Source organism: Ostrea edulis, chromosome 10 (assembly GCF_947568905.1).
Source record: "Ostrea edulis chromosome 10, xbOstEdul1.1, whole genome shotgun sequence".
Taxonomy (NCBI): domain Eukaryota; kingdom Metazoa; phylum Mollusca; class Bivalvia; order Ostreida; family Ostreidae; genus Ostrea; species Ostrea edulis.
Window position 1 is genome coordinate 28,116,814 of NC_079173.1, and position 19,218 is coordinate 28,136,031.

Here is a 19,218-nt window from a genome sequence, read left to right on the forward strand (position 1 = left end):
GCATTTTTTGTCTCTCAATAGATTGTTGGTGTGTCACTGCAAAATAACGAGAATTCTATGTCCTGTGTCTAACCAGGATTGTGTTTCATGGAAAGTGTGCTGGCCTGAAGCATTGCTGTTCATATTCTCATGTATTTTCAAAACAGCGATATTTACGTTCTACTTTCCTATCTGTTGGAATTACAGCCGTCAAAATACACATATACTATATGCATCAAAAGTCATACACAAACTGTTCCCATATGCATCGCATTCATGAGAAAATGGTTATACATGTATTTACAGTTTGTAAAGGCAAAATATTGGAAATATAAATATTTTGTGTTTTCTATTGGATATGAATGACCTGTTAGAAATGGTGATACACTGAAGATTTTTTTTTTTTTTTTTTAAATTCCCTCATACAAAATATCTAAAAGAAATCTACACCGGAAAACAAGATGCATACGGCGCATTCAATATTAACAATGAGGGTCTGCAAACAAAAGATGCCCTGTTCATTCCTATTTTTGAGCCTCCGTTTTTCTAAAACCCAACCGCAATTCTCCTTTTGAAAGGCCACAATACCTTTAGCTTTAGATATAGTATAATACATGTAATATTGCACTCTGTGCATATTTTCGAAATTGGCGGATTCAGGAATTTGGAAAGGGGGGGGGGGTCCTACGATTAGTTTTTGTTTTCAAAGGGGGGTTTCACCCCTCAAAATGTGTTATTTTTACCTGTTTTAGCAACCTTTTCTGGAGAGGGGTCCAAACCCGTACCCCCCCCCCCCCCCCTTTGATCCACCTGTGGAGATTGAAAAGTTTAAACTAGGGGGATTGAAACAAAAAAGGTATTTATCGTAACAATACCATAGAAAACAATCGGCCTGAAAACATTTTTTATTACTATAGATACTACATTATGCATTTCATCCCCCTGGAATTAACAAAAATAGTTTAGTTAATGAAAATCGTGGGAAAAAATTTCATCGCTGAGCATTTTAACAGATTAAAAAAACATAGAAACTCCCCCACCTTGTCTATGAATTCATCAAACTTCATTATACAATTACACGGTGTGTTGCTGTTTGATATGTTTGATAATCAGCACTTGATGTACCGAGAGTATGGCCACTGAAATTTATTACTTTTCATATCTTTTATAAAAGCAGATGGAAATCTGATAACATATGGTTTTATACTGACTGGTAATATAGGCTACCGGTACATGCACGTGTAAGATGACACGATGGACGAATTGTGAATAAATAATCAGCTGGTGTGTAAATTCACAAGTCATTCTTATGTAGATATCTTAGTTTAGGAAAGCTCACAGAATTCATTGGAGTGATGGAAATACGTCATTCAGAATTTCCACTGTTTATAGAAGGTGTTTTGAATAGAAAAATACAAACAGGATTATATGAGAAGTCGACTTAAAATTCTGATAATGATTGCATGTACCTGCACGTCTTGATGTATGAAGATTTTTAAAGTGGAAAATAACCGGGTATGTGACTAATAAACCCGTTTTCTCAATCTGAGCGCGTGGTATCTACTACACTGTAACAATGTGCTACAAGTGTTGTCTGGAGAATTGGTATTTTGTAACAGTGGTGGATTTAAAGGGGGTCCCCCACCCCTTTGTGACCAATAATAAACAAAAAAAAAAAGTTGACCAACAGCAAAAGTATATGATTTTACATTATACATACGGACAAATGCATAAGTATATAAAAAAAATCAATTATTTGTTATTGATTTTATTATGTACATGTATTTATAAAGCATAGATAGAATATATAGCCAATATAAAGTAAACTCCCTTTAGCAAAGCCTTGATCCGCCACTGTATAACTTTCGATTATCGAATGTGTATGATTCTTATGACTCTTGTATTACCAAATGTGTAAAGTTTATTGTCTTCTTTTATTTTGATCTCCGGTCTGAGGCACCTGACAAATACAAAGTTATTGCAAGAAAATAAAACGGCGTTGCATACAACCGAAAAGTTTTAGTAAACAGGTGAACAAAGACTATTATTATACTTTCATGTAAAATATTCGAACCTGATTGGTCGAGAAGCATTTGAAAAAACATATTGTTACCCTCTGAGAACATAAAACACGCGCCCCAGGGTGATAGTATCTAGCAACGGGTAACAGTACTTGACAACGGGTGATATTATAAAAAATTATCACATGCGTCAAATTTATGCGCGTACGGTTCGCCGTAGATTGTTAGACGACGTCATTTGAGCGTTTGTAAAAAATGGATATACGAAATATCGCATGACAGTGATTGATCAAATGTCAACAGACGTATGTTTTTCTGTTTTCCTGTTTAAATAACATTCAGTATAATAAAACAAATATTGCATGTAGTTGAGGGTAACATTGAAATTTTCACCCCTTGAGAAACCATTGTCAACCTCGGCTACGCCTCGGTTGACAATGGTTTTCTCGGGGTGAAAATTTTCAATGTTACCCTCAACTACATGCAATATTTATATATTGAAAAAATCACCCCCCCCCAAAAAAAAATAGCACACTAAGGACGCGATTATGGTGCAAAGCTATAAAGTCTGTTCTTTTACACAATCAAAGGAAGCGTGTTAGTGCAAAATGACTATTACTGCATAGAGATGTAAAATCGTCACACAAAAATTTGTAATGTAAATGCAAATTTGAAATGTAAATAAAACCTTTTCGCAGTGAATAAAATGAAATGCTTTTTGCACACAACTAAAAGGTTTAATAAAGGGACTGGCTCACGTTTTTCGAAAGAAATATTTTTCATTTTTTATGTTAAAAATTAAAAATATAATTCATTCAATGCTGACAACCAAAATTTGGACCGTCTGAATTCAAGGATAAGAGCAATATTTTAGCTTTGATTCTGTGTTATGTAAACAAAGACTCGAGTCTTTTTATGTAAACAAACAAACCAGAGAAATGTTAATTTTGTAATTTATAGAATCTTCCTTTTGTACAATTACAAATTTTAATTTTTTAATGACACATTTTACCTACAGTATACTTGAGATGTGATATATATAATGAATTTGGGCCAATATCCATTTATTTTGAAAACTTCGTAGACAATAACACACCTCAATCTTTGTTTTCAAAACAAATACTAAACTCTCTATAATGAGCTTCTGTCATGATAAATAACCTTAATTTTTTATGAAACCTTTTAGATATATTAGACTGTAGACTTTGATCATTTAAAGTGAAAAACAAAATTTGGGGGGAAATCGTGAATTAGTCCCTTTAAGGAGGTTGTAAATATCCTTTACTTTTCATCTACATCCAATTTCTCTGGTGTAGCATACCTCTTTAAGCGCACAAATGACAAAACTAAGTACTACACACCACATATACCAAACACAATACTCTACCTCGTGTTGTACGGCAGCATCTATATAAATTTATATTATCTTCTTCTCAACACCAGTATACATGATTACTCATATGAAAGGTGAAGATAACGAACAGCGATCATAACTCCTACAAGCAATACAATATAGATAGTTGGGCAAACACGGACCCCTGGACACACCAGAGGTGGGATCAATATTCAAACGCTCCCAGGGAGTGCATTATCGAAGTTTGTTCACATCATGACCCACGAGGATAGGGTGGAGCCACAATGGGAGACTAAATTATAAGTTCTATACTGTCAAAATGACACATTCTTGTCACATTTGTTAACACGTCTAAATTGTAAACACGTTGAATTTCATTACCTGTAATGGGAAGTGTTGAGAACCTGCTTACATGTTTAGATTTTAAACACAATTTTAAACCATTTTAGCTTGGAACGTCAGAGGTACAATGTCTTAAACTCTGTGCCTCTCATCTTTGTTAGATAATACAAATTAAACTGTGATGTAGCTACCCGAGCAGAGTTAACACACTGGAACTATTTATTTAGACTATTCATAAGAATTATTTTAGTATTGTCAAAGTAGAAGTCGACGAAACGTATTCTGAACCTAAAGCTTATTTTATAGGTATGGGTGGAATAGCATGGTAAGTCCCTAGCATATACAACTAAGGAAATAAAAATAGACTCCGGACGGATTGTTGGAGTAGAACTGTTAACAAGTACTGAAAGGTTATATCTATTTGGTGTTTACTTACCTGCAGATGGTAATATGGACTCTTATATTAACGAACTTAATATTCTAGAAAGCTTACACAATTACTACAGTGAATACGGCAATGTGTTAATAACAAGTGATTCTTTTCTCTGATTTAATAAAGCGATGCTGTTATGGTGTATTTCATACTCCTGATTTAACAGTGGGCAACATTGAGAGTACTTTACATTATTGAAAATGTAAATGCTTTTAATGACACCCAATGTTGGACCTCCTAGATCAGAATAACTTTGTATGAGTAAACACTACCATGCTTGTAATATCTCCTTTATATCATACCTTTGTATTTGGGAGAGGGCCTACGTAGGCTATGCCTGTTGCCCAATCCAGTTGAAGGAAATCACTGCCCGTATATCCAAAAAAAACCAAAAAAAACAATTACTCTATATGTTTATAAAGCTCCTGATATAGGAGACCAATCACCATGTAATGCGATTACAAAAGCACTGGTGTTTCATTTGAAAAGAAACAAAACAAGCTGTTCCAATAACATGGTCTGCTTTTAATCAGTCAGTTGTAGCAGCATAAACCCAGATCTCACTATCATTGGTTACATGCCAATCGCACAAGCACCTGCTCATGAAATAGAAACACTTAACTACGGTTGACCAGAAATCCATGTGCATATCTGACCGTATTGGTCAACGGCATACTGTATTGACAGTTGATCAAACTCAGTCTGTACCTCAAGTTAATGAATTTAAAATGGTCATAGTGCAGAGAGAAACTTGTGCCACGAATGGGTAGCTTTCATTTTGCTAGGAACTTTATGAAATGTATAGAAGATCATATGATTGGTTCTGGTCTGCATGATCTATGGATGGAATATGAATTGCTTGGGCATGTTGCATTCTCACACCAGAGGGCGCGTTACGCAAGCTTCACATACACGTCTGTCAACGCTTGGAATCACGTGACAATATAATTGTAGCCGTGTGAAAATTTTGTAAACCAGGGGTCGTGAGTTCGATCCTCACTGGGGGCTCCAAATGTAACTCACGATGCGTTGATAGAAATACAACAACAGCGTAAATCCTTGTTAAAAGTTCGTGTTTATATTTCATTCAAATAGTATACATTGAAATGCCCTGTAACAAACAGAAAGCCGCATATGAAAATGTACATCACGTCAAATACATGTATAAAATGTACATCACGTCAAATACATATATACATTTTATACATGTATTTGACGTGATGTACATTTTCATATGCGGCTTTCTGTTTGTTACAGGGCATTTCAATGTATACTATTTGAATGAAATATAAACACGAACTTTTAACAAGGATTTACGCTGTTGTTGTATTTCTATCAACGCATCGTGAGTTACATTTGGAGCCCCCAGTGAGGATCGAACTCACGACCCCTGGTTTACAAAATTTTCACACGGCTACATAATCACATGATATAAACAATAATTCTCGGTTTCCTTTCTGTTCAAAAGTTCTGGTAACAGGTGATGACATCAAGCGCTTTTCATAGCCCACTGGCACTTTAATAAGTACATATTTACTATTTAGCTATTTGTCTCTTATTTCACAAGTTTTATCGTATTTTTACAGCCTTTCTTACTTTTGATTCCATGTTTACATTCAAATCTTCACCATGTGGATGTCCTACATGCATTAATACGCATATTACGAAGTAGTTCCAAATCTAGGATCAGAAAACGGCGATTTTAAACGAGTAAAATCTTCATCAATTTAATTGCACCAAGAACATAGTATGACTAAATATTTAGTCGAAAACATAAATGTTGGATATTAGAAACTTTTACAGGATTTCTGTAAAAAGCCGTTGACAGGTGTAGTGCGAGGAGCGCACGGAACTGTAGGTAGAGAATGGAGCCTGTTGCTGCTCAAAATGTTTTAGGAGGAAAGCATTACAGCTGTGGCATGAGAGCCCACAAAATCACTGCCCGAGCTCTCTAGATCTAGAAGATTTTACTTTCCAGCTTCTTTCATTCGTAGCTACCAAAGATGTGGATCATTCACAAATATTGAATGATAAAAAAAGGTGAAGATAATGAACAGTGATCAATTATATCACAACTCCTATCCTTTCATAAGTAATATATAGATATAAAACATTGATATTGTTTCGATTTGAACGTTTCCCATTCTGTTCTCTTCTTCTAAATAATCACCCTTTTTGTAACATTATCATACTATATATAGTGTATGTCATTTTATAAGGTTAAAAGGACCCCCATTGGAAATTCAAGGGTAATTCTTGACATAGGTATATTACATACATTTAACATTATATATCCGCCATACTTTTGATATCAAATAGGCTAGCTGAAAAGCTTTCCTTTTTACCCTTATTCTCTTTAGAGAAGTAAACGACAGGCTATGCCTATCCACTTCTCTAAATTGAATATTTTACCCAATGTATTTTACAAGATCTCCGCTTGTTTTTTTAAAAATTTGTCATTGTGTTCTGGTTGCCTATTCCTAAATAAAAAAAATTCCACTCGGACCTTTCCGGTAAGCGAAAAATAACCCAATACCTTTCCAGAGCTTACCGGAAAGATTCGAGAAGCTGTGATTGTCCCTCTCCCTCGTCTCCTTTCATTGATGACTCCACGTACAAATTGTCTCAATCTTAAATACTCGACTTGTATGAGGATCGACTTGTCTTCAACCTTTATCTTCAATTCACTTTTCTATCTCCTCAAAACAGGAGAGTATGAAGTTGTTTCATGTGTTAACGTGGACTGTTTTGGCGCAGGCAGTGTTTTCTTGGGACACGAATGATTTAGAATTGTTTGATTTAGTAGAGGAAGTAAACCAAAATTTCTATGAGTTCTTAGGAGTTCCATCAGTAAGTCGCACTTCATATTTCTCCCCAAATGAGCTGACGTTCATATCTATTATCTATCTCATTATCTGTATAGTGCATAATTCCATATTTTCTCTTTAGACGGCCTTGTCATCCGAAATACGTAAAGCATATCGACGTCTGTCCCTTAGTCTTCACCCTGACAAAAGCAAAGAAGAAGATGCTGAAGTCAAATTTAGACAGGTTAGCTAGTCCAGCACAATATCTTGATTCTGTATACAGGACAAAAAATATCCCGAAGTTAGCACCTAACGTGTGAGAACAGAGCTTTATCAAAGCATCCTAACACCTTGTTATGATCTATCCATGATGACGCATGAAAATGCTTGCAGGGGAGTGGGGGTGGAGGGACTTTGGTTATCTTGAACAAAATGAAGGGTGGATACATGTACAAACCATGCTGATCCCAACCAGATACATGTAGTTTAATGGTAGAGCACTGGGTAGATACCAGAATTACATACAGGGGGTCCCATGTTTAAATCCTGGTTTGGTCGGTTGCATAAAGTTCCTTCTTTATGACATTACAGAAAGAAAATGCACACACAAAAATACAATATGTAGCATAAGCTCAAATTGAATAATTTTTAATGATATATTTTAAGGATTCCTTCTCCTTTTGCAGAGTTAGATCTTGAAGTCTATTTCTGTGGTATTGGACATTTCAAGATTTTTATCAGTCCGAAAAATGAAATGCACTGTGAAGTTTTCCGATGAAATTTTAACCAATCACATCCTATGAACTGATTAATTTCCAGAACACTGCTTTTGTACAATCATTTTGTAGTCACTTAATGTTTATCAACTATATTGCAGCTGGTTGGTATATATGAAGTTCTTAAAGACGAGGAAAAAAGAAAGAGGTTTGTTGTTTTTAGCTCACCAGAGCAATAAGTTAGCGAGTTTTTCTGATCACCTGTTGTCTGTGTTCATCAGTAAACTGAACAGATTTAGTTTTACTTCTTTCAATAATCATTGAGATAAATTTAACCAAACTTGCCATAAGTAAAACATCCTTAGGTAAAGGGGATTCAAAATTGTATCGAAGGTCCACAACCTTTTCAAAAGGGGAGATAATTTAGTAATAGTGAAAATATGGTGGTATCTTTTAAAAATCTTCTTCTCAAGAAGCATTGAACCAGAAAAAACAAATTATTTGTTAAGCTTCTTAAATGAGTGTAGATTCAAAATTGTTCAAATCATTTTGTAAACAGCAGCAGGGCCTTCAAGCATCTTCAGGCAGGGAAGATATACATTTGTTAAAATCAGGGGCACGGGGGGTAGGGAGGGGTCACAATGGAGGAACAAAGTTTTTAAATTACATGGTATGACAGAGATCAAAGGAACGCCACGTCAATACATGTTACATCATCAAAAGAAAATTCCAAACATTTCAAACCTCCACAAGAAAAATAAATACATGGGTTTAAAAGATAAAAGTAATTAAGACCACATAGATTTCATGTCTTTGACCCAATATCATTGTCCTTTCATGATACTCTACTGTTTTTACACTTCATGTTTTGGCCTAATACAACAATAAAATTGATATCTAATTCAATGTTATAATCATAAGAATTCATCTATTTATATAATTGTTGCAAGGAACTTTATAAATGGTTGAAGAATACATATATTTGTCATTCAATAGAAAATCATCTGCATTCAGAGATCTATACACGTGTAAACATACATGGTGATACAGGTGTAGTTTCGTTCTATTTCAGATATCACTTAGTTTTAGAGAATGGATTACCAGACTGGCGACAACCTATCTTTTACTATCGTCGTGTTCGTAAGATGGGCCTTATGGAGTTCTTTGCCGTTATCTTCGTCATTACGACAGTGGGCCAGTACATCGTTATGTGGGCTGTGTACGTGGAGAAGAAGTTCACCCTGGTAAAGATTGATTTGTATATTGTTTTATGTCCCACTCGAAAATGTTTCACTCATATGGAGATGTCACCAATGCCGGTGAAGGGCTGCAAAATTTAGGCCTATGCTCGGCTCTTACCGCCTTTGAGCAGGGAGAGATCTTTATTGTTCCACACCTTTTGTGACAATGGGCCTTGGTTTTTGTGGTCTCATCCGAAGGACCGCCCCATTTAGTCGCCTCTTACGACGAGCAAGGGTTACTGGGAACCTGTTGTAACCCGAATCCCCATGGTATCTCTGGTAAAGAGAACTAGTCAAATTTTCTTGGTATTAAGAATTATGAATATTTCCCTGCCACATTTTCAGCACTAGGCCTATCTTTTATATGTAATGTTGATTGTGCTACCACACTGTTGAGAGGAGCGCAGCTGACTGGATAGAACCAGTTTTACATTTTCTCTAATTAGATTTTCTTGTACGATGTCAAAACAAAGATGCCACTTACCCAAATGTATAAAGTGACTAAAATTATTTAGATACTGTTTCGGTGCTTAACAGAATCACTGGACCAAAAAATTACAAAAACCTAAATGCTTCCCCATTTAGTGTTAAGATTTAAGTTTGTTCAATGGCTCAGAGTGGCAAGGAATTAGATATTAGGAATATTGCATTTCATGTAGAAGTACAAAGTAAAAAGATCTTTAGAAATTTTGATTAAATTATCCTGTAAGACTTTGTCACTCTATGAGTGTTTGGCGATCTGTTTTACACATTCTTGTATGTTTTTAAAATATCTCTTTGTGTTCAATGAAATTCATTGCATTTTGTTGCAGTCGGAAAACTTTGGAGAGATGAGGGACAGAGCTAAAAGTAAAAATCGTAAAGCTCGACAACAAATTGAGGAGCAGATAGACACTTTATTAGAGGCTCAAATGGAGGCTGTGCCCCGCCCCCGTGTCTCACAACTCTGGCCAATCATACTTACGGTCTTCACTGTTATGTCCATCATTACTGCTCCGCAGAAACTGAAGAAGAGAATGGAGGAAAAAGAGGAGAGGAGAAAACGAGAAGAGGAGGAAGCAAGAAGGATTCTAGAGGAAGAGAGTAATGATAAATCTATGTCGCTCGATGTTTATTTCTTATTTTATGCGATATATTTAATTTGGTATAACTACCATTCAGTGTCAAATCGCAAGAAAATAAAATCACGAGTGGTGTACAAGTACAGAGGATATTACTGATAGATGAATAGATTAAAGTGAAAAGTAAAATTTTGTAGAAGAGGGTTCTTGTGAAAATTTATTAGTTGTATGTAATATGGAGCAGTAGTTTTATTTGTGGAAGTAGAATGCACTTATCTTTGCCAGCCCATTGTTTTGATATGTTGCTGTCATCTTCACCTCGGGCTTCTGGGTGCTCCAATTTTCTTACTCAATATCAGCATTTTTTTCATGCTAATTGGACATGCTGTATACAGGAATAATTGTGCCCCTTTTTTATATACATATAGGTAAGTTTTGGGCTAATTGAAAATTAGACGAAATTGTATTTCAGTGTGTCTGGAGATGAACATTTTCCTGTATACTGGATGTTTTCAGGCTTCCGTGGGTTATTCTGCGTTTTTTTTACCATTTAGAAGTATCCTCTGCTACATACATGTACATAGGTGTACAACAACTTTAACAGTTTGACAGAATTATGGTGGTTTATCTCTTGTGTTTTAATTTGACATGCAGTCCAAGCAAAAGAAGAAAAATCAAAGCCTCGGTGTGATGCGGCATTGAATCCAACAACAATCAAAATGGCAGAAGCAGAGGCAGTGGTGTACACTGATACAATCAAACGCACAAGTGATGATGATCAGGAATACAAACAAGTCAAGGTGTGCAAACTCTTTGATTAAAGGCTTTGTCATAAAAATCCCAAATATTTTAAATAGTAGTGCGCCTTAATTTATAGATGCTGAATCAACAATCTGATTATTAAAGGGCTTTGTCATAAAAAAACAAATATTTAGAAGTGTCCCTGAATTTATATACAACACGGAGTCAACAGTCTGATTAAAGGCTTTGTCATGAAAAAAACAACAATGAATTTATATATGCCAAGTCAACAATTTGATTAAAGGCTTTGTCATAAAAAAACAAACATTTAGTAGTGTCCCTGAATTCATATACACCGAGTCAACAATCTGTAAACAATAAATGTCCATTAAGGAAATGTACGAAAAATCTTGGGGTAATTATTACTGGGTCTGTTTTATAGTTGCATATAGCATAACTATATTGATAGTTCATGGTTGTGGCAAGTAAAAATGTATAGAAGGTTATATACATTTATGTGGACATTACTAAGATTTTACCTGTTGTAAAACTTGGTGGCATGAAGTGACCATCAGTTTTACATTTTAGATCGGGGAGTGGACAGATGAGGAAATAGCCAAACTCGCAAAGGCTGCCAACAAGTTTCCTGGGGGCACACCGAACCGGTGGCAGAAGATTGCCGACATGGTGGGCAGGCCTGCTGAGGAGGTCAGTTCATATCAATGCTGAATGTACACTGTATGTACATAAGGTCGTGAGTAATATTATGGGTACTATATAAAGTGATGGATAAGAATATAAGGGGTACTGTAGAAAGTCATGGGTAAAAATATGATGGATACCCTTTCCACATTTTATGTTCTTTCCTCTTCAGTTACAATTCTTTGTTCTGTGTTTTATCCCCCTGATCCCTCTGCTCAGCTGCAGTTTATCTCCTAATTTGATTCGTGTCTTTTCCAGTGTGCAATGATGTATCATATCTCTCACGACATTGCATGCACTTTTAGGATGGGGCCACAAGGGGGGATCAAAGTTTTGCATACAAATTTATAGGGAAAATCTTCTTCTCAAAAACTACTGGGCCAGGAAAGTGGAAATTTACATGAAAGCTTCCTAACATAGTGGAGATTCAAGTTTGTAAAAATCATGGGCCCCGGGGCAGGATAGGGCCACAAGGGGGATCAAAGTTTTACATAGAAATATATAAAGAAAATCTTTAAAAATATTCTTCTCAAAAACTACTGGGCCAAGAAAGTTGAAATTTACCTGACAGCTTCCTAACATTGTGCAGATTGACATTTGTTAAAATCATGGCCCCCGAGGATAGGATGGGGCAACAAGGGGGGATCAAAGTTTTACATAGAAATATGTAGGGAAAATCTTTAAGAATCTTGTTCTCAAAACTAGTGGGCCAGCAATGTTGAAATTTACATGAAAGCTTCCTGACATAGTGCAGATTCAAGTTTATTAAAATCATGGCCCTCTGGGGTAAGATGAGGCAACAATAGGGGATCAAAGTTTTATATACAAATATATAGGGAACATCATTAAAAATCTTCTGAAAAATCACTGGGCCAGAAAAGTTTACATTCACATGAAATCTTCCTGACATAGTCCAGATTCAATTTTGAAAAAATCATGGCCCCCGGGAGTAGGTTGGGGCCACAATAGGAATCAAAGTTTTACATGCGAATATATAGGGGAAATCTTTAGATATGGGCCAAGGTGACTCAGGTGAGCGATATGGCTCATGGGTCTCTTGTTCAGAGAAGTGTTTACAAAAAATCATATCTTTTAATGTAATCTGGTGATGTCCACTCTACAAAATATATTCATTGCTTAAATACAATATCTCTTTTCTTACCTAATTCTGAAATAAGTATGATGTAAGGAAAACATCCGAGATATTCAAAATAAATTGGTCATCTTGTGTTCACTGTTCTCTTTGCACTCACATTTGGGCTCCAATATAATTCGGCATTTGCTCACCTTTGAGTGTTCACCAAGTCGTGTTCGTTGAGCATGCATTCATTGTTTGCTCAGCGTTTAAGTGGGAAAGTAGAACGTCTCAGGGACTGTATCTAATTACATAGCATGTTATTATTTCGTTTAGGTAATTTTGAGGTGTTTCAGGGACTGCATCTATTTACATAGAATGTTATTATTTCGTTTAGGTAATTTTATTTTATTATTTCGTTTAGGTAATTTTATTATTTCGCTTAGGTAATTTCATTTTATTATTTCATTTCGGTAATTTTATTTTATCATTTCATTTTGGTAATTCTATTTTATTATTTTGTTTAGGTAATTTTATTTCATTATTTTGTTTAGGTAATTGTATTTCATTATTTTGTTTAGGTAATTTTATTATTTCATTTAGGTAATTCTATTTCATTATTTCATTTAGGTAATTCTATTTCATTATTTCGTTTAGGTAATTCTATTTTATTATTTTGTGTAGGTAATTCTATTTCATTATTTCGTTTAGGTAATTCTATTTCATTATTTCGTTTAGGTAATTCTATTTCATTATTTCGTTTAGGTAATTTCTCGGTGCCAGAAAATGAAGGATAACCATTCCATGACATTGTCCACCACTGTTCAAGGTAAAGAAGCTTTAAATATATCCAGTGAACAAGTTCCTGTGGCCTTTAGCTTTCTCCACATACATATATGTACAAATTAATGTAAACTAAGCATGCTCCACATCTGTACAAATTAATGTAAACTAAGCATGCTCCACATCTGTACAAATTAATGTAAACTAAGCATGCTCCACATCTGTACAAATCAGTGTAAACTAAGCACTCTCCACATCTGTACAAATTAATGTAAACTAAGCATGCTCCACATCTGTACAAATTAATGTAAACTAAGCATGCTCCACATCTGTACAAATCAATGTAAACTAAGCACTCTCCACATCTGTACAAATTAATGTAAACTAAGCACTCTCCACATCTGTACAAATAATGTAAACTAAGCACTCTCCACATCTGTACAAATTAATGTAAACTAAGCACTCTCCACATCTGTACAAATTAATGTAAACTAAGCATGCTCCACATCTGTACAAATTAATGTAAATTAAGCAATCTCCACATCTGTACAAATTAATGTAAACTAAGCACTCTCCACATCTGTACAAATTAATGTAAACTAAGCATGCTCCACATCTGTAGAAATTAAAGTAAACTAAGCACTCTCCACATCTGTAGAAATTAAAATATTCTAAGCACTCCACATCTGTACATTTTAATGTAAACTAAGCATGCTCCACATCTGTACAATTTAATGTAGACTAAGCACTCTCCACATCTGTACAAGTTCCTGTTGCCTTTAGCACTCTCCACATCTGTACAAATAAATAAAGCCTAAGCACTCTCCACATTCATTACGTGTACATCACAAGTAATAAATGATCAGGCCATGAGTTTGAGCCAATCTTGAGCCATGGCCGCGTCAAACCTAAGATGTAAACATAGGTAGTGATTGCTCCTTCACCAAAAACACATGGCAGTTAAATTGAGAATCACTGGTCTTTCGGATATAACCTTAAAAACGGAGGTCCCATGCTGCAGCAGGCGTTATGTTAAAGAATCCTCACCAATAACTACTAAGGCTCTGACAGCTAAGCATACTAGGTCTAAATTTGTGGTACTCCATCCACAACTGGTGATGTCTCAGTATGAGTGAAAAATTCACGACAGGACGTAAAACAAAACAATCATGCAACCATCAGTACAAAGTAATGTAATCTTATACAATGCCCTCGATAGTACAACTACATCAGTACAAAGTGATGTAGTCTTATACAATGCCCTCGATAGTACAACTACATCAGTACAAAGTAATGTAGTCTTATACAATGCCCTCGATAGTACAACTACATCGGTACAAAGTGATGTAGTCTCATACAATGTCCTCGATAGTACATCTTTTCTGATATAGCAACAATATGGAAAAGGGGAAGTTAGAAAAGGACAAAAACGGCCTATTTTGTCTGCTTTGTAAATGTTGTGAAGTGCCATAAAATTCCATTACAGACAAGATTTTGTTGTATATCCAGTTAGTAACCAAATTGTTGTATAGTAGTCTGATGCCCTTATTAAGCTAGTGTTAAATCTAAAGCAAACTAGCATGATGCTGCGCCATGCCCTTTTTGGCTGGCACCATGCCCTTTTTAACTGTGCCATACCATTTTTTCTCTATAAATTTTTTTAAAATATCTGTTATTATAAACAATAATTATTGTTCTTTATTTCACAAGGTTGATTGAAAAGTTTAAAATCAAGGCAGCAGGTATTAACTTCTAAAAAGGCTAAATGATCATTCTATTACTATCATAGTATGATACAATGAAAGTACCCCAAATTGAAATTGTCTTGCCGTGACGAAAAGTGTCCTTTTGAACATATGATATGTGTGCCCTCTCTGGATCCTAAATTTAACACTATAAGCACTGTTATTGCTATTTATAGGTGGAGTTGGAAAATCCAAGAGATCTCAGGCAATATCAGATGATATCATATCCCAGAAGACGGTAGAAAATGTGTGCAGTCATCCTAACAATGAATTGTCTCCAAAAAGTGATTCACAACTCAGAAAGAGAAATAAAATTGTCAAAAAGACAGATGATAAAACATCAATGGTATCGAATGCTCATATGCTGAAGAGCTCTACCAAGGGAAATAATTCTTCTGAAGAGGGAGCAACTGAAGAGAATTCTCAAAACAATTTAAAACTTACTGATGATTCAGATGACTGGAATAAAAATCAACAGACAATTCTAGAGTGGGCATTAAGACAGTACCCAAAAGGGACTGATCAAAGATGGGAGAAAATAGCTCAACATTTACCTGGAAAGTCAAAGGTATCTATTAATATATCTTTTAGAATCAAACAAGTGTTTGTTTTGGAGAAGTTAGGTGTTGGGAATCACCCTCGATGTCTGTCTGTCAGTGTGTAAATTGGGTCTGGGCTATGATTTTGTAGCATAGAAACATTAAGCATTCATGAATTACTTCAGACAGAGATTGCTTTATAACCTGATCTGCATGTGTCATGACCCCTGATACCCATCCAAGAACATTCCTCTAGTCAGGGTTAGGATTTAATTCAAACGATCGTCAGGACTCTGATCACGTTATCAAAATTAAGATGTTATATCAGGAACTCAGTGTCGTAATAGTCATTGATTTGCCATGTCTCGTAGTGGCTTATGATGTTATATAGCTGTTTGAACATTGTGATGTTACAATGGTAAGGCTCTCAAACCCAAGCAAATTAAAAAATTGTTGAGGCGAGATTTTGGAATTTTGACTATTTATTGCAAACGTCAATTCTCCTTTGAATTTGAAAAAAAAGAAGCAATATTCAGAATAATTTGATTTGTATAGTTCTTTCACTGACAAGCATTGGGAGTACTAATTAAGTGTGGTGTCACTGTGGTCTAACATTTAGGTATTAGCTTAAGGTCAACAGGAGAAAATGTTTATATTTGCTGTATTCACCAAATCTTTGTAGCAAAGTTTGATTGTGTTAGTCTTTATGAATAATGGCATTTGCGATGTTCCACAATCAGGCCTCGGGGTTATAGCGTAAGAATGGGTTGTTGTTTTTTTTTGCGTATCAAATTTTGCGATAATACCCCCAAACACTGGTATTTTTTATTTGCTTAGTTGTTTGTTTGTGATTCTTGAAGTTGAATTTTAGAGTTACAAAGTTTCAATTTTGTACAGAACAGACATTACTGTTATCACTCAACAAGTTAACAAGTGCGTGTACTGAGTGATAACACCTGACAACTGTTTAAGATAATTAGTACTACACCTGAGGTGGTGAGTTTCTACTCATTGAGTTATTTGTCTTGTAACATATGGTATAGATTTTATGCGAATTTAATTGTTTGCGATTCAAAAATGCTCTCAAAGAAAGCAAAAATTGGATTATCATGGAAAAAAAATGTCATTCGGTAAAACTTTTTTGAACACGTTTTCATACTCCATTTCAAAACTCTGTGCTCTAAATCAAAAGTGAAGGTTACAAAACTTTTATAAAATCATTCTCACATTCAGATGGAGTACGTGCTCAAGATTTTTCGAGTGTGCTTCAGAGCTTGATCAGAGTTATACTCAAAACTAACATGGCTGAGTTTGAGTATGAGTGTGACAAATATTTTATAACCTCCAGGCCAGGATTGAAATCAGATCCTTAGATCTAGGTGAGCAGATAAAAAAAAAAAGGATCTGATTGCAATCAGATTGGCTATTTCAAATCAGCTGTCGCAGTTTGACCAACCGTAGTGCTGTTATGAGAGATATATAGTCTTCTGAGACAAACTTTTGTGAAAAGATTGCAACTACAACTGTACCTGATTTTTTGCTTTTTTATCAACAGGAAGATTGCATATACAGATATAAGTATCTTGTGGACTTGGTCAAGAAAAAGAAAGAACAAACATCGAAAAAAGAGTGATGGAAGGATTAGCTTAAGCGTGTAAATTAATGAAGAAAAGTGTTGATGATAATTAGGACAGTGTGTTGCTGAAAGTGTTGTGAAAAAGTTCAATTTTTCAAATGCATGAACTTGAAGCATTTGTAGCTCATCTGTGCCAAAGACTGTAGTAAGTTTTCCTGATCAAGGTTTGGCTGGTGTCTATCTATTGCAGTGTATATAAACAAATACAGTCGAACTTCGGTATCTCGAACACCGATATCTCGAGTACCATGGATATGTCTAAGAGATTTGGAAGACCCAACCACTTATTCTCTAAGTATTTTACCCTCAATATCTCGAATCTTTGGATATCTCAAAGTCTTTTCTCAGTCCTATTGAGTTTAAGATAATGAGGTTCGACTGTATGTGTGGGGCATAAAATTTTGATATTTTCACCAGGATGATCTTCTCCAAAACCAATGGCCCAAATTCAATTAAACTTAACACAAAATATTCTTTTAAAAGTGAGTAGGATTCAAGTTTGTTTAAATAATGGATCATGTCCCTTTGAAAGGTAGATCAAGAAATACTGAAAAGTAGGTGGGAGCTTTACATTTTTTTTTCTTCTCAAGAATCACTTGATCAGAAAATCTAAAATTTGAATGAAAGCCTCTTTATATTGTGAAGAAACCATGACCCCTGGGGCAGGATAGAGCTACTGTAGAGGTGTAGCTTTTGACATAGGAATGCAGTACAACAGGGCTACAACAAGCATTTATCATATGGCCAGCGAAAAACAGTTTGTCATGGTGAAACTTTTATCATATTCAATAAAACTTTAATCATTTCCCTTTCATAGGGGAATAAATATAATTACTTTGCAGTAAGAGTGAATTCATTATATGCATGTTTTATTGTATGTATGAAAAATTAATTCTCAAGAATCATAAAGGTATAAATAAGTTTGTCTGATTAATTATATGCAATCATCTTCATGCAGTGTGGACATCAGTTTGCTCACATAATGACCCAAGGGGTCAGGATGGGGTCCCAAGGTGGGGTTCAAGTTTTGAATAGAAATATAATGCATGTAAGAGATGTCTCAACAAGAAACAAGTGGACCATATTATTTGAAATCAATATGTTGTGTGTACAGTCAAACCATATTTGATATTGTTATTTTACTTGGGGAATATACACGCGATACGATTAGTAGGTGAGTAATGTGGCTCATGGGCTTCTTATTTGTTAAGCCAAAGGAAAAACTTTTTATAACCAAACAAGCTGACAGAAAGGTGTGAATTTAATTCTATTTTGTAGTAAAGTTAACATTTCACAGAAAATGTAGGCAACGTGATGTAATGTAATAAAATGTAGTATTTGAATGATATTCTAGTGAGGAAAATTGAAGAAAATTACACATTATCAAAACTATTCGTGATCAGATTAAAGAAATTATCACTTTGTTAAAAGTCGGTATGAAGAAGTACATGTATCAGTTTGTGCAATTTGTTGTATTTTAGATATAAGCACCAGCTTATTAGAACACGCCTAATCAAAGCTGAACTTGACAAATACATGTATATGCTTTGCAATTATGCAAAGGAATTTTGTCAGTGTAATTATTTTGTAATCTACTTGCCAGATGGATTGATGCAGTCACAGAATAAATACTGTATCAAGAGGAAAAGACTTTTCATTCGTAAAATTTATTTAGGTCACCTGCATCACTTGAGTGACCTATTTAAATTGGTCAGTGTCCGTCGTCGAGCATCAACAACTGAACATTTTCAACCACCATTCCAATTCTTTTCAAATTTGGTATGCAGCATATTTTGGATGTGCAGGACATAAATTGTAAATTTAAGGACTTCTGCACTTTCAGGTCCTCATGGGTGGGTAAACACTGTCAAATATTGACCAATTGTCAAAAATCTTCTTTACAACTGCACGTATGTAAGAAAAACTTAATGGATAGTCATGTAAAGCAGAAAGGTTCTTACCTAAATTGTGAATTTCATAATCCCTGGGATGGAGGTTCTGACTCCAGGGATTTGGTACCATGGTGGGGCCAAAATGGTCATA

At 35.0% G+C, this 19,218-nt stretch overlaps 1 protein-coding gene across 1 annotated transcript; it reads left to right on the forward strand.

The window, feature by feature from the left end:
* Positions 1–6,796: 6,796 nt before the first annotated feature.
* On the forward strand, positions 6,797–18,823 carry LOC125665686 (dnaJ homolog subfamily C member 1-like). Its single transcript, XM_056152388.1, has 10 exons — positions 6,797–6,979; positions 7,079–7,180; positions 7,814–7,860; positions 8,725–8,896; positions 9,706–9,976; positions 10,609–10,754; positions 11,284–11,403; positions 13,238–13,301; positions 15,177–15,568; positions 17,095–18,823. The coding sequence occupies exons 1-10, from the start codon at positions 6,845–6,847 to the stop codon at positions 17,170–17,172; spliced, it is 1,527 nt and encodes a 508-aa protein (XP_056008363.1). The 5' UTR covers positions 6,797–6,844; the 3' UTR covers positions 17,173–18,823.
* The last annotated feature ends 395 nt before the right edge of the window (positions 18,824–19,218 follow it).

Excerpts from the sequence above, each read along its gene's own strand:
- LOC125665686 (XM_056152388.1), top strand. The coding sequence starts at position 6,845 with ATGAAGTTGTTTCATGTGTTAACGTGGACTGTTTTGGCGCAGGCAGTG. Across the intron at positions 7,181-7,813 it reads CTGAAGTCAAATTTAGACAG|CTGGTTGGTATATATGAAGT; the intron begins GTTAGCTAGTCC and ends ACTATATTGCAG. Across the intron at positions 11,404-13,237 it reads TGGGCAGGCCTGCTGAGGAG|GTAATTTCTCGGTGCCAGAA; the intron begins GTCAGTTCATAT and ends TATTTCGTTTAG.